At 43.0% G+C, this 15,697-nt stretch overlaps 1 protein-coding gene across 1 annotated transcript in view; it reads left to right on the forward strand.

Annotated features, from left to right (window-relative positions):
- Window positions 1–7,905: 7,905 nt before the first annotated feature.
- Window positions 7,906–15,697, forward strand: part of LOC127618436 (NLR family CARD domain-containing protein 3-like) — a 36,688-nt gene continuing 28,896 nt past the window's right edge. The window contains exon 1 of the mRNA XM_052090868.1: window positions 7,906–8,053. Coding sequence (XP_051946828.1) covers window positions 7,906–8,053 — 148 coding nt within the window. The remainder of the gene's footprint in view (window positions 8,054–15,697) is intronic.

Consider the following 15,697-nt stretch of genomic DNA (forward strand, 5'->3'; position numbering starts at 1 on the left):
TCTGTTGGTTGTCATTCTCTTGTCTCTTGTTTTATATGCGGTGTACGAAGGCTTAGAACTTTTCGTCCTGTCCACGTTCCCTTAGGGGATTTATCTGTTGTTTTTGAGGCACACTGGGGAGCCCAGTTTGAGCCCCTGACAATAGTTGCTGATAAGTTTCTGACCCTGTCGGTCAATCCCTTTTGTATGGAAAGGTGGTGTTAAGACCTCACTTGGGCTATTTGCCCATGGTCGTGTCTACATCTTTGCTCGCAGACTATTCATTTTCAGGCATTCTTTGCTCCCACGTTTGAGTCAAAGTAGCATGAAAGGTTACATATGCTTTGCCCAGTTAGGGCAGCGAGTTTATATTGACCGTACAAGCCGGTGGCGTAACTTGGAGCTGTTGTATGTGTGCTTTGGTGGCCGCAACAGAGGTGTTTCAGTGTCCAAGCAAAGACTGTCTCATTGGCTTGTTTATGCAATTTTGAGTGCTTAAGAAGCACGCAGTTCACCTTCGCCTTTGGGTATTCGAGCCCATTCTATGAGGAGCATTGCATCCTCATGGGCTTTGGCTAGAGGTGCATCATTGGAAGATATTTGTATGGCGGCAGAGTGGTCCTCTCTGCATACATTTGTGAGACTTTATAATCTGGATGAGAGTTTGACTCCTGCTTCCAGATTCTCTCTGTTGGAACAGGGGTAAGCTCATGATTTCCTCTGTCTTGTTCAGACACTTTAGCTCACTTGTGCGCCACTATATGCTTGCCACACGGGCATATACATTTGGCAGCTTCTGTTCGCATGGCTTTAATGTACATCGTTCCGATAGTGATTATGTAGTTTGAGTCCCTCGAGAGGGAAGGTCTCTTTTACGTAAAGTGTAACCCATGTTCCCTGAGAGGGAACGAGATGCTGCATAAGCTAGCCAAACTCTCTAGTTGCTGCACAGACACCTTCCTGCAGAAAATCTGACACAATGGTGCGAAGTGAGCATCTATATGGAGCATGTGACGTAGCTCCCTGGTGGCGTTGCTAAGCGCCATCAGCCTGACTGTATAAGTGCTTCAGACCACATGACACTCAGGTCTTGTCCCAGTAGCGATTACGCAGCCTCTTGTTCCATCTTAGGGAACCAGGATTACGCTTCACAAATCCGAGAAGTTTCTTTACATCCGTGCTCTGTTTGAATAAATCTGACAGTAAATAACAGAACAGGTATTAAAAGAGGCTTAAATCAATGAAAATAGATTGCGTAGATCTCAACTTTAAAAGATAATTGGCCCTGGGGCCTTTAGTCTTAATTCCCCCCTGGGCGGTACGAAAGTATAACTACATGTACTGTGATGGCATTGCCTATTAAGGGTTCATGCAAATGTTGATAAAGTTATTTGCATTAAGAGTTCTAGAAGAAAACCCAACCAGATACTGGCCAGATCACGAATGGACAAATAAGTACTGTGTTTTTATAACTAACTATATATATACTCTGTATAATATTGTTGTGTTAAATACCTGACTGTTGTGTTTTATATTAAATAAAATAATTTAAAAAAATAAACTGATAAATACATATTTTGTCTAAATGTAAATGTGATAATTTGGGGGATTCTCAGCTACATAAATTTGCAACATTAAAAAAAATAAGTATTAAAGTATTAAATCTCTCTATTTTTAGACATTGCACTCTTAAGGAAAGTTAAGGACAGTACTGGGGTAGTTTTTGTTGCTGTTTAGTGCTTTGGAAGGAAATAAAATAAAAAAAATTCCTTCAACTCCGGGAGGCCTTTAGCCCTGTTGTTCCCTACACACATCCCATTTTTTTCATGGGGATGTTTACTTTTATAAAATTGGGTGTTTTAAAACTAAATATGTTTTCCTTTTTTAAAGAAGATTTCAAAGTATTGCAAGTCTCTAAAATGTTTATAATGAGAGCATACCTTCCTGCACAGTATGCTGTAGAACACTTGTCCACATATTTAAATATCTGTTTTTGGTGCATTTCTATGTCCTCCATGGGCTCTTGTTGGAAAATAGTATACATTTTTTTTTTTATTATTACCTGAGAGGCAGGGGAACTGTGAACCATATTTGTCATCTCTCTGCGAGTTTCCTCAACGAACAGGCTCATTTATGGTCCACAGGTCCACCAGAAGACGCTGTTGCTCCATATACAGAATGTTGTTGAACCCATTCCACACAAGATGATCTGCTCGAACGATTTAATAAAAAAATATACACATTGGGAGTTTAAAATTAATTCCTCTATCTTGTCAATGACATGACTTATAATAATTGCCAGTGTATACAAGTAAATTAGCTGAGTCGTCTTTGAATATCTGCTTTCATAACGCCTGTGTAGCACCCAATGAGTCTGCATACACTTACAAATAATCGGAGGGCTGATATAGGCGTTATACGCAAAATCGAGGCTATTCGAAACCAATCCAACAATCATTTGCCTACTTATTTATAAATTAAAAAAAAAAAAAAAAAAAAAAACATTAAATGCCTGAACTATATTATAATAACGTGCAATTTACACATTACAAATATTATCATGAAACGTTTTTAAACGTATGTAGCTTGAAAGCAACTGCCTATTGCGTAGCTCCTTTGGATGAAGTGAATCTGTCGATCCTACTTTCATTACAAACGTGAAGCAGATGCATTTGCCTGCTTTATCAGTTGATAGCTTAACCAACAGTGTTTTTGGATGAATAAAACTCTTAGGGAAACTGGTCTCAGAATATTTTGATAAGCAACTTAGTTTCATCCTTCCTACGTACAGCATACATCTTTCGAAAGCAGCTTTTTCCAAATTTCGGACACAGTTTAGGATCCAGATAGTGGGAAATCACGCGAATAACAGAATACAGTAAGTACCATCATTTTCCCTTCACCGACTTTCTAAGCAAAAACAAAAATAAAATTAATGTATCCTATAAGCATTTGGTTTGTAGCCTATTAGGCTAATCTAGTTAGTGAAGAAGTCAAAATAGAGAATAGCTGCATAAACCCGTATGCATATGTTGAGATATCGCATACTGTATTGAAATAAAGTTTTTGAATTACGCAAAAAAAAAAAAAAAAAAAAAAAAATGATTATATATATATAGAGGCTATATATCGGCCTATATGAGCCACATATCAAGCGCAGCAAATATAGAGGACGGAGGTAAACTGAGGATGTGTTTGGGGCTTTGTTTACTTTGCTGTGGTGTGCATCTAATTTCTGAAATTGTGCATCCTCGTTTCCTTATCTTGCTGCATTGATATGCTCTTAAAGGAGGAAAGGATGCAAGGAAAGGACATGAACGGAGGAATCGAAGCCAGACGGATTTATAAAATGAAATGTCATGCTCACTAAAGCATCACTTCAATGTGCCGTCTGCAGCTGCAGTACCTCGCAGTTGTTGTTTAAACTGGATTTGTATAAATATGCACTGTTAAAGTATGACAATTATGGTTTATTTAATCTGCAAATGTGAAACATGAATTTAAACTGTTGTGTCAGATGTAAATGTGAAGAAGAATTTATGCGCCAGGTGCTACGACAAAAAAAGTCTTCCGCACAGGGTGCTCAATAACCCCTCCACCTTTTTAAATAGCCTATTTAGAGAGCAAATTCACATTACAAGGACAGCTGGATTGTTGTACGCAGGTGCTTAGAACAGAACAAAACACAGAGACGCTGATATTACTTTTAAGAAGGTAAAACTTTTACAAGAAAATCTATTCAATAAAAAGTTAAATGGAGTAATTCCATCAATGGAAAACTTGAGTAAAACAATACACATCATACAATAAAATAAAAATGTATACTTTATACACAAGATAAGTAAATTATCCATCACTGACAATTAGGAAGAAACGATTATTGAAATCAGTATCCGCAATTCACTTGGCTTCACCCACCATGATTTTTGGTCTGGCTCAAAAACTCTAGTCCGCTGTGCTTGGTCGAGAGGATCAGCAGCAAGGACTGTTGGGTAGTAGCAAAGTCTTAATTGCAAGTCAGCCATTTATGTAATGCTCGCTGGAGGCTATTTCCTGTCATGCAAGTGCAGCTCCTATCTACGTGAATGGGGAAAGACCTGATGTGCAGACCATTTAAATGATAATATGTTTCACACAGGTCTATTATTTTTAGGAACACGATGGCATGTAACAACAAAACGAACAGTGACTGATCGTTTACATGTTGCGGATGCTTCACATGATTTTTGGTGCCCTCAAAAAAGTCAGAATATCGGCCGATTTATCGGTCAACCACTAGTCATAATAACGATATTAGGAAACATATTTCAAATCAGCACTAAAATCTGACAACAACACTGGTATCATAAATGGTGCTTCTTTACCTCAGGATACGCAAAACAAAATGCAATTTTCCCTGCTTGTATTAATTGTATTGATTGACAGGCAATGTCTGTATCAAAAAGGCGATTGGGTCTTTTAGCTGTATGTGTGCCATTTGAGACAGGGCCTTAGAAAAAATATGTCTTTCGTGATGGTGGACTTTGATTGTTTTCCGGGTCACGGGCTCGAGGACTGAGGAGCAATGCACGAGGATGCACAATTTAAGAATTGAGAAGCACCCCTGCTGAATCACGTGTCACTTCAGAGTGGCATCATTGCACAGCTGCATTACCTCGGATCGCTTGCCGTTATATTATATATATAACTTGATTTATGAATATATTCCAAATAATTCAATATGCTCTGTTTATGTGACAATTATGGTTTATTTAAACTGCAAATGTGAACTATCATTTAAAACTGTTGTGTCAGATGTGAAGGGGGATCAAAATGTATGCATGGGTCAGGTGCTGACAAAAAAAAAGTTGTGTTCGATTTTAAGCAGCACTGTGCAGTCCAATTGGCATCTGTCTGAAAGAGGTGCATGTCAGCTAGAAATATTAGGATCAATGGAGATGCCAAACTCCTTGCCTTGAAAGTAGATGAGAGTAGGCGACTGCGTTCAGCGGAGGACAGTGTTGAGAAAAGTGTTGTCAAGTCAGACAGTTCTCACTTCTCAGAATGGATCAGACACCTACGAAATCAAAGACAGATATTGCTTGTAGGGGTGCGCAAAACTACCAATTTTCATAATCAACTAGTCCAGTGGTACTAATTGTGCGGCCCGGGGGCCGCATTAGTGCAGCTGTTTAAAAGAACGGCCGAAATAGAACGTTTGCTGAAATAGATTGCACCTGCTCAGCTACAACAAATTACACATATCAGTTTGCTAGCTGCTACTTTTGAAGTCTGGTCGACATGGATCCATTTATTGTAAAAAAGAAACGTAAATTTATTGACAATGAAAATGAGTGGGAAGAGATGGAGAACAGTGTGACAGCTATGAATTAACAACCAACGGGGAACGAGGAAAATCAGGAAGATGGTGGCAGCTAGCTAATGTGGCTAAGAGAAGGATACGGTTGATTCTAGAAGTTTCAAGAGAAATGGACAGACTAGTATTTTTTTGTAATGATGGGACTAGCTAACTTTGTTTTATTTGCCAGAAGGCAGTGAATTGTTTTATACAAGCAAATTTAGAGCAACATTTCCAGTCACACCATGCCCACTTTTGACAAAACAAATCTTCCACAAAGCAACCTAAGAAACAACAAAATAGCACAACTCATAGGACATCTCAAAGGACAAAGGAGGCAACATATGAGATTGTCCTTCACAGAAACAGAAATTGTCAAAGAATGTTTATTAGCCTCAGCCGAAATATTATATGCTGATTTCAAGAACAAGGAAGCTATTTTGTAGCAAACTAAGGGACTGCAACTCTCAGACTCAACCATAACAAGACGCATAGAAGACATCGGCAAGGACATCGGTAAGCAACTGATTACCGACATATCCGTGGCGCCGTGTTTTAGTATTGCGCTTGACGAAAGCACTGATGTAAGTGACATTGCTCAGTTAATGTACAGGTCCTTCTCAAAAAATTAGCATATTGTGATAAAGTTCATTATTTTCCATAATGTAATGATAAAAATTAAACTTTCATATATTTTAGATTCATTGCACACCAACTGAAATATTTCAGGTCTTTTATTGTTTTAATACTGATGATTTTGGCATACAGCTCATGAAAACCCAAAATTCCTATCTCAAAAAATTAGCATATCATGAAAAGGGTCTCTAAACGAGCTATTAACCTAATCATCTGAATCAACTAATTAACTCTAAACACCTGCAAAAGATTCCTGAGGCTTTTAAAAACTCCCAGCCTGTTTCATTACTCAAAACCGCAATCATGGGTAAGACTGCCGACCTGACTGCTGTCCAGAAGGCCATCATTCACACCCTCAAGCAAGAGGGTAAGACACAAAGAAATTTATGAACAAATAGGCTGTTCCCAGAGTGCTGTATCAAGGCACCTCAGTGGGAAGTCTGTGGGAAGGAAAAAGTGTGGCAAAAAACGCTGCACATCGAGAAGAGGTGACCGGACCCTGAGGAAGATTGTGGAGAAGGACCGATTCCAGACCTTGGGGGACCTGCGGAAGCAGTGGACTGAGTCTGGAGTAGAAACATCCAGAGCCACTGTGCACAGGCACCAGAAACAGCGGCAGAAGCGCCTGACCTGGGCTACAGAGAAGCAGCACTGGACTGTTGCTCAGTGGTCCAAAGTACTTTTTTCGGATGAAAGCAAATTTTGCATGTCATTCGGAAATCAAGGTGCCAGAGTCTGGAGGAAGACTGGGGAGAAGGAAATGCCAAAATGCCTGAAGTCCAGTGTCAAGTACCCACAGTCAGTGATGGTCTGGGGTGCCATGTCAGCTGCTGGTGTTGGTCCACTGTGTTTTATCAAGGGCAGGGTCAATGCAGCTAGCTATCAGGAGATTTTGGAGCACTTCATGCTTCCATCTGCTGAAAAGCTTTATGGAGATGAAGATTTCATTTTTCAGCACGACCTGGCACCTGCTCACAGTGCCAAAACCACTGGTAAATGGTTTACTGACCATGGTATTACTGTGCTCAATTGGCCTGCCAACTCTCCTGACCTGAACCCCATAGAGAATCTGTGGGATATTGTGAAGAGAAAGTTGAGAGACGCAAGACCCAACACTCTGGATGAGCTTAAGGCCGCTATCGAAGCATCCTGGGCCTCCATAACACCTCAGCAGTGCCACAGGCTGATTGCCTCCATGCCACGGCACATTGAAGCAGTCATTTCTGCAGAAGGATTCCCGACCAAGTATTGAGTGCATAACTGAACATAATTATTTGAAGGTTGACTTTTTTTGTATTAAAAACACTTCTTTTATTGGTCGGATGAAATATGCTAATTTTTTTAGATAGGAATTTTGGGTTATCATGAGCTGTATGCCAAAATCATCAGTATTAAAACAATAAAAGACCTGAAATATTTCAGTTGGTGTGCAATGAATCTAAAATATATGAAAGTTTAATTTTTATCATTACATTATGGAAAATAATGAACTTTATTACAATATGCTAATTTTTTGAGAAGGACCTGTACGTGTTTGGGTCTGCTTCCGTCTAACGAGTCGTTCAGAGAGGAACGTTTATGTTTACTGCCTCTTCATGGAAAAACACGAGGAGAGGATATTCTGAAAGCCCTTGTTACGTTTTTTTTGCTGATAATAATATTGACTGGTCAAATCTGGCATCTGTGTGCACTGACGGTGCCCCAAACATGTGAGGGAAGGAGAAGGGACTTATTGACCTGATAAGAAAGAGAGAGTATATTCCCAAATTTGTTACGTTTCATTGTATCATTCATCAGGAAGCACTTGTGGCTAAACTCAAAGACTGTGACTTACAGAATGTGATGCAACATTATTATTGCGAGGGCACCACATCCAACCCTAACATACTGCAACATTTGTGCGTGTTTTGGAAGAGTTGAAGTTGGAATTTGGATCAAGATTCAAGGATGTCATGGAGTACAAGGAGTTTTTCAACTTCATTGAGAACCCCTTTTATGTGCCAGTGACATCTCTTATCCCAGTCATCACAGCTCTCTGTCCAGACCGTGCTGGAATAGAGAGTGAGATAATAGAGCTGCAGGCAAATGACACATTGCGAGGTGAACTAAGATTAGGTGTTACCCATTTCTGGAGCCTTGTGTCAGACACAGAGTATCCACTTCTGAAGCAGTGCGTGCAAAAGTTGACATAATTTTTTGTCAGCACTTATTCATGTGAAGCAATGAATTTGTGAAACAAAAACAGAGAAACCGACTGACCAGTGCACACCTGGATTGCCTCACAAGGATAGCAACAACAGAATATACGTTTAGAATGAATTCAGAAAAGGGGCAAACGGGACATTTTCGCTCATCCAACAACTGAGGTAACCGCATGTAAACGTGGTCAATGACTTTTATACCCTCACTCAAATCACAACTAAAACGGCAGATTATCAGTCCATAAAAATGACTTTTTGCTCAGTTCCTCACACAATGCTATCTTAAGACATATAAACACTTTTACTGTAGCACAGGACTCATTTTAACATTTGTATTACAGTATGCTTACTAGGACTAGATGTTAAAATCCCTTGATAATCAGCAGTCGCTGTTTTTGGAGATGTCCTCTTGGGTGGGGTTGGATTGGGGGATGACCACCTGGTGCCTCCAATACGACACATCCTCAGTTGTGCACCCCGACCTCATTGGGTGTTTCAGCCTTTTATCACAATACACCCTCACCCGCGGCTGGCCCACCACAGGATGATCAGACCTGGGTGTGTGTCGCACCGGAGGCTCCATGAGGTCACTTGGCAGCCCATACAAAAATAACTACATTTACAATCTTGTTTATGTGTGATCAAATTGCATAGTACACTCAATTTGTAGCTAACTCAAACATTCTGATGGCACTTAATTTTGTAATCTCAATGTAAATACTTCAAATAGAAGAAAACCTAGCTAGTACTAGCTAGAATTAGCTAATACAGTGAATACTTGCATGCTGAATGATAACAATATGCTTTGATTAGCATAGCAGTTGCTCAGTGAGTAAAGATGTCCTGCCCTCAACCTAGGCTCAAGCTCAACTGTTCACCATAATGGTAACCCCCAAACACCAACATAACAGAAACTCTTCTAAATAACAAAACAAAACCTTAAACACTAACAAGTCTCCCCTTTTACATTAATCTTCCACAAAGACACATTATAAACTCTTGATTTTAATTTGTACTTTCCCAGTCGAGTGCCATGCAAAGCATGGTGAGTAATAGAAATCCTCGGCCAAGTTTCAGTTTTAGTTCCTGTAAATGTAAAGAAACAAGCTCATTATAAACTCAAAACAATAAACAATTCAGGTTACTTAAAAGGTGTCAGTTTCTTAAATTCAAAAGAAAAAGAAAGTTCTAAATAACCATTAAGGTTAAGTGATTTGAACTCATTTGTATGATTATATTTTTCCCTTCTTAATTAATTATTTTTGAGCTTTAGGGTTTTGGGTAAGTGTTGCATAGTCAACATGTGAGCCTAAAGTGTCATAGATGCACCCCAAAATGACGTGGTCTCTTCTGAAATTGTGTTTTCCTTTTCATGACACTATAAGTTAGATTTAAGGTTTAGGGTAGGGATGTAGTTTTTTTTTTATTTAAATCTCGATTTAAATCATTAACCTTAGAAACCTCATCTGTCTTTTAGCACCATACAGTGGGCACTCCACATGTAATGTACCACATCGTTTTATGTTGCAAAAACTTTGTCACAGTCACACAGTGTTCGTTGCATGGGAGAAGGCTCTCACGAACTGCTACAGTATGTCAGAGCACGTAGCCCCTTAAACCTAAAATTCTAAATAAGCTTTGAAGAAAGCTAATGTTGTTAGTTTTGTGAATTGTTTTCTGAGGTTTGCTACTAAATCTTGCTGTTGTGCAGATGGATGAATTCAATAAAATTCATAATTAATATTCACTAAGATTCCATTATTTTTATTATCATTATTATCAACATTATAATTGCTGGTTTTGTAGTTATTATTACAATTAATAGTTGCCTAACAACAACAACAACAACAACAATAATTCAGCAAATAGGGAGTAGAAATGCATAGATATGATTTAAATACAAAAGCCTTATATATATATTAGGGCTGTCAATCGATTAAAATTTTTAATCGAATTAATTACATGGTGTCCCGGTTAATTAATCGCGATTAATCACATATACAAATATTTGCTGAGAAAGCCCCTCATATAACAAAAATTCAATATATAATGATTATACATATTTCTATCAATATATCATTATACATAGTTATCTTTAAATATTTTAAAATTATATATATATAAAATATAAAATAATCAGATAATTAAAATGCATTACATTCTTGTAGCGGAAGAGTTAATCGTTGATAAAACAATACAAAAAGCAGATTTAGAATACAATGTATTGTTTACTACCATATTATTGATCATATGTCAATCATTGGCATACAGTTCACAGCAGTCCATTTCACAAGTGAATTTGTCAATCAGTTGGAGATTTATTATGAGGGCTTGTTTAAGGACCGTCAATTTACACCAGCGTCAGACATGCTTGTGTAGTGTCTTGGGTGCTTTGCGTCATAAATATAAATTGTTTAGGTCACTGTTTCAAGTTAAATGTAGTTTAATACTCAGTCTTTAAACACATCTTGAGATCCCTTAGTTCGCATTTGCGCTCCAAGTGTTTTGAATGCAAGAACATAACGCATGTCTGTGTTGTGGGTTGTTTTCTTCACTGTATAAACTGTGTGTTGCTCATACAGTTGAAATGTCACTTTCTGGAGTAAACAGGTGGTACTACAAGCTTGCATTTCTCAGGAATCTTCCTTATTATGGTGCGATTAATTGCGTACATTTTTTTGTCAAATGAATCGCACTGAATTAACGCGTTAAATCGACAGCCCTAATATATATATGTATATGTGTGTGTGGGTTTTGTCAGATAATTACTTTTAAGACACAAACACCCTGTGCTTCCTCGCTCGTGCCTCAGGAAGCTTCCTCTGTGCTAGATCCTCACCTACTCATGGTGCATTTAGAGAATTGATATGTCCTCCATGATGGTGAACTTTAATCAGTTTCCATGTCTCAGACTCGAGGACGGGGGAGTGAGTATATGAGGAAGCACAATTTAAGAAAAGAGCCCATTTATGTAGGCAACAGTCATTGGCACACATTCAAACATTTGATATCAGTTTTACTTCTGCAGTCCCTTGTTTTTAGGTGTCAGGCCACAGTAGACCTATTAATTAAAGCCGTATCGGTTACCTAACGTAACCTCGGTTCTCTCTAGATGAGGGAACGAGTATTGCGTAAGCTAGCTTACGCTACGGGAAAGATTCATCTTTTCTGAGATATTGAAGCCAAAAAATTATCCTTAACTTTTGTATCCATTGTCAACACAGTGCGGCAACTGCAGACCTTGAGCGGGCTAGCTAGCGAGCTCATAGGTTGCTCTGCGGCAACTGCTGCAGCCTATAGACGAGCTTGGGTGAACTCGCATCCAATGAGAGGCGTCCGCGCACTCACTGCATCAAAGCCCGGCAAAATGGGCATGACTTGAGTGCATATAAGCGTAGTGCGTAGGCTGGAACCCTGGTTTTCATTGACTGAAGCGAAAAGTCGCTCGTGGCGCGAGCACGGCCGGCTACGCAATACTCGTTCCCTCATCTAGAGAGAACCGAGGTTACGTTAGGTAACCGATACGTTCTCTTATGAGAGGTTCTCTCGTATTGCGTAAGCTAGCTTACGCTACGGGAACCCATTGTCAACGCCGTGCGCACCAAGCATCCACTGTATGAGCCCCAGGGAATTAAGGGGGGACCCGGGGGAGCCCTTATGAGTGGGGAAATAATATTTGGCCGTCAAGAATGCGGGTCATTGATTGTGTAATACATAAGCACATAGTGGGAAGGGAACGACAGAGCGGCGGTGCCGGTCTGTGTGGAATGTGTCCCATCAGTGCAGCTCACCAGGGGAGCTGTAGCGTATTAAACCGCTAGTAGTTTTGCCTGCAGAGCGGGCACTTCCATATTGTAAAATCTGACAAAGGTGGAGGGGGAAGTCCATCCCGCTGCCACACATATGTTGTGAATGGAAATCCCGCTGGACCATGCCCACGAGGATGCCAGGCTTTAAAATGACCTTGGAGTCACTTGGTCCAAACTCAAGACATGCAGCGCTGACAGACAGCGCGTGAAGGTCTCCCACACGTTTGACTGATGACAGGGCAGTCAGAAAAACGGTTTTGAGTGAAAGGTATTTCAAATCCACAGACTGAAGTGGTTCGAAAGGGGGGGCTTTCATAGTTTCGAGAACTATAGAAAGATCCCAGATAGGAACCGATGGGGGGCACGGGGGGTTCATCCTTCTAGCTCCCCTGAGGAAGCGGATGACCAGCTGGTTTTTACCCCATGACTGGCCGTGCAGGGGTTCAGCGAACGCCGCAATGGCCGCCACATACACTTTGAGCATGGATGGGGATCTGCCCTTATCCAGCAGCTCTTGTAGAAATACGAGCAGCGACGACACCCCACATGTCCGCGGGTCCATGTCTCTGTCGGTGCACCATTTTGAGAACACAGACCATTTTGACGCATAGAGTCTTCTCGTGGAAGGGGCTCTAGCGTGTATGATGGTGTTTATTACTCCTGGCAGAGCGACGGGTAGTCGTTGATCACCCACGCATGCAGCGCCCAGCGCTCTGGGTGGGGATGCCAGATTGTGCCGCGAGCTTGAGAGAGGAGATCTGCTCTCACTGGGATGGGCCACGGCGCTGTCAGTGACAGCTGCGTAAGCTCCGGGAACCATGTCTGATTCTCCCAACGCGGGGCTATGAGGAGCACCGAGTGACGCGTTTCCCTGATCCTCTGCAATACCTGTGGCAATAGCGAGACGGGAGGGAAGGCGTAAAGCGGGCATCTGGGCCAGTCCTGGGCCAGCGCATCCTCGCTTTTCGAGAAAAATATTGGGCAGTGAGAGTTCTCTTTGGACGCAAAGAGGTCTATCTCTGCTCTGCCGAATAGGTGCCGTAACGTCTGGACTGTTTGAGCGTGCAGGGACCATTCCCCTGGGGGAATATTGTCTCTGGACAGTCTGTCCGGGCCGTCGTTCAGGTGGCCTGGCACGTGCGTCGCCCTCAGCGAGCGCAGGTGGCACTGGGACCAACTCAGTATGCGTTTCGTCAGATGGAATAGGTTCCTGGATCTGACACCGCCCTGACGGTTTAGGTAGGATACCACAGATCTGTTGTCCGAACGGACCAGGACGTGGTGACCCTGAATGACCGGGAGAAAGCGCACGAGCGCGTACTCGACCGCTATCATTTCCAGACAATTTATGTGAAGGAGCTTTTCCTGAACTGACCATAGGCCGAAAACCGGAGAGCCCTCGCAGACCGCGCCCCAACCCGTGTTGGACGCGTCTGTCGAGATGACTTTTCGGCGAGATACAGCTCCCATTGTCACTCCCCGCTGATACCATTCGGCCACTGTCCAGGGCTGCAGAGCTGAAATACAGGTCTGAGTCACCTTGATGGGCTGGCGGCCTGTGGCCCAAGCCCGGCGAGACGCGCGTGTGTTTAGCCAATGCTGAAGCGGGCGCATGTGCAGTAAACCCAGCTGAAGTACTGCTGCGGCTGAGGCCATGTAACCTAGCACTCTCTGGAATTTCTTCAGAGGCGTGAGGCTGTTCATCTGAAAAGATGCGGCTAGTCGCTGAACACGGCGCGCGCGCTGTGTAGATAAGCGAGCCGTCATTGCCACGGAGTCTAGTTCTATTCCAAGGAAGGAAATTGTCTGACTGGGCTGTAGTGAGCTCTTGGTCCAATTGACTGCAAGACCCAAACTGTACAGATGGCTGAGGAGGACTGCTCTGTGAGACAGAAGCTCCATATGTGACTGTGCCATAATCAGCCAGTCGTCCAAATAGTTCAAAATTCGCAAACCCTGACTCCGCAGGGGTGCGAGCGCCGCATCCATGCACTTCGTGAAAGTACGGGGTGCTAAGGACAGGCCGAACGGAAGGACGGTGTATTGATAAACCTGGCCGTCGAAGGCGATTCTCAAGAATGGCCTGTGACGGGGATTTATCTGAATCTGAAAGTACTTTCAGATCGAGAGAAATAAACCAGTCCTCCTGGTGCACATGCACGAGGAGTTTCCTGATTGTAAGCATTTTGAACAGTCTTTTTGCAAGCACCTTGTTCAAAACCCTGAGATCTAATATGGGTCTGAGGCCGCCATCTTTCTTGGGAACAAGAAAATAACGGCTGTAAAGCCCCGACTCGCTCAGAGAGGGTGGCACTTTCTCTATGGCCCTTTTGCACAGAAGGCTTGCTATTTCTGAACGAAGCATGCACGCTGCTTCCGTGTTCACAGTGGTTTCGAGCCGCGCTCTGAAGCGAGGAGGGCGGCGATCGAACTGTAGCAAATAGCCCTGTTGTATTGTGCTTAACACCCACTTGGATATCCCTGGAATAGCTTCCCACGCTTTGAAGCGTAACGCTAGAGGGTGAATGGCCAATTCGCTCTGATTGCTGCACACAGAGCGCTGAACAAAATGTGTGAGCGCGTTTAGTGTGTTTATGCATGATTGCTCGCAGACAGCATGAACAGGCTGTTTTGTGAGTGACTTCCCGATTGGAATGAATGGGGAAAGAGTCACATCTGTTACGTGATGCGCAAGCATAGTCATGGGCACGGGACTTACACACAGAGGAATGTTTGCTGGCCGTGTAACAGAGCGGGCAGAGAATGGGCGCGCGCACGTATTCGTGGGCGCATTTATTGACTCTAGCGCTCGAGCGGTTCGTAACCGCTTTATGTGAGCGTGCTCTGGTGGGGACACGAGACATGCAGTGCTTGTGTGTAGAGGTGAACACTGGATTGTGGGCACATTTTGTACACATAGGGCTGGTCGTGTGACAGAGCGGCCAGAGAATGGGCGCGCGCACGCATTTGTGGGCGCCTTCATTGACTCTGACGCTCGAGCGGTTCGTAACCGCTTTATGAGAGCGTGCTCTGATAGGGGCACGGGATGTGTTATGCTTGTGTGTAGGGGTGAACACTGGGTTGTGGGCACATTTTCTACACATAAGACATGTTTGCTCTTTACAAGATTTATTTGGGTCGCCGTGAAAACGGCGTTTGAGTGCAGGCAAGCGGGCAGTGTCACCGGCTTGTTGGCTGCTAAATTCACCACTGCAGTAGCCTGAGAGAAGGGGACTGACAGGGGGCGAAGCTTTGACGGTGGTCCGGCCGCGGCGGGACTGAGCCGTCGTTTGTTCAACACAGTTAGGAAGACTTCGGCTGCTCGGGTTTCAGCGTTACCTTAGATCGAGGCCCGCGGGGGGGCGGCGGTCTGCGGCGGCTGTCTGAGCGCGATCGAGGGCGGCCGCCCTGTCGATGCTGAGAAGTCTGAGTTTGTTGAACTGGGCGCTGTGAAGAGGCTAGTGCAGGAGGCTGATCACGTGAGCGGCCTGCAGAGGAGCTAGCGCGATGCGGCAGGAAGAGGTTCATGGCTTGGGTGGCTTTCTGGACTTCTGAGAAGCGGTCAACAATGCCACTCACCGCGGAGCCGAAGAGACCGGTCGGAGAGAGCGGTGCGTTGAGGAACGTGGAGCGCTCTGCTTCTCCCATGTCGGCTAGTGTTAGCCACAAGTGTCTCTCGGTCACAGTCAGCGAGGCCATGCACTTCCCTAGAGCTTGGGCTGCAGCTTTGGTAG

The sequence above is a fragment of the Xyrauchen texanus genome, chromosome 25 (assembly GCF_025860055.1).
Source record: "Xyrauchen texanus isolate HMW12.3.18 chromosome 25, RBS_HiC_50CHRs, whole genome shotgun sequence".
Taxonomy (NCBI): domain Eukaryota; kingdom Metazoa; phylum Chordata; class Actinopteri; order Cypriniformes; family Catostomidae; genus Xyrauchen; species Xyrauchen texanus.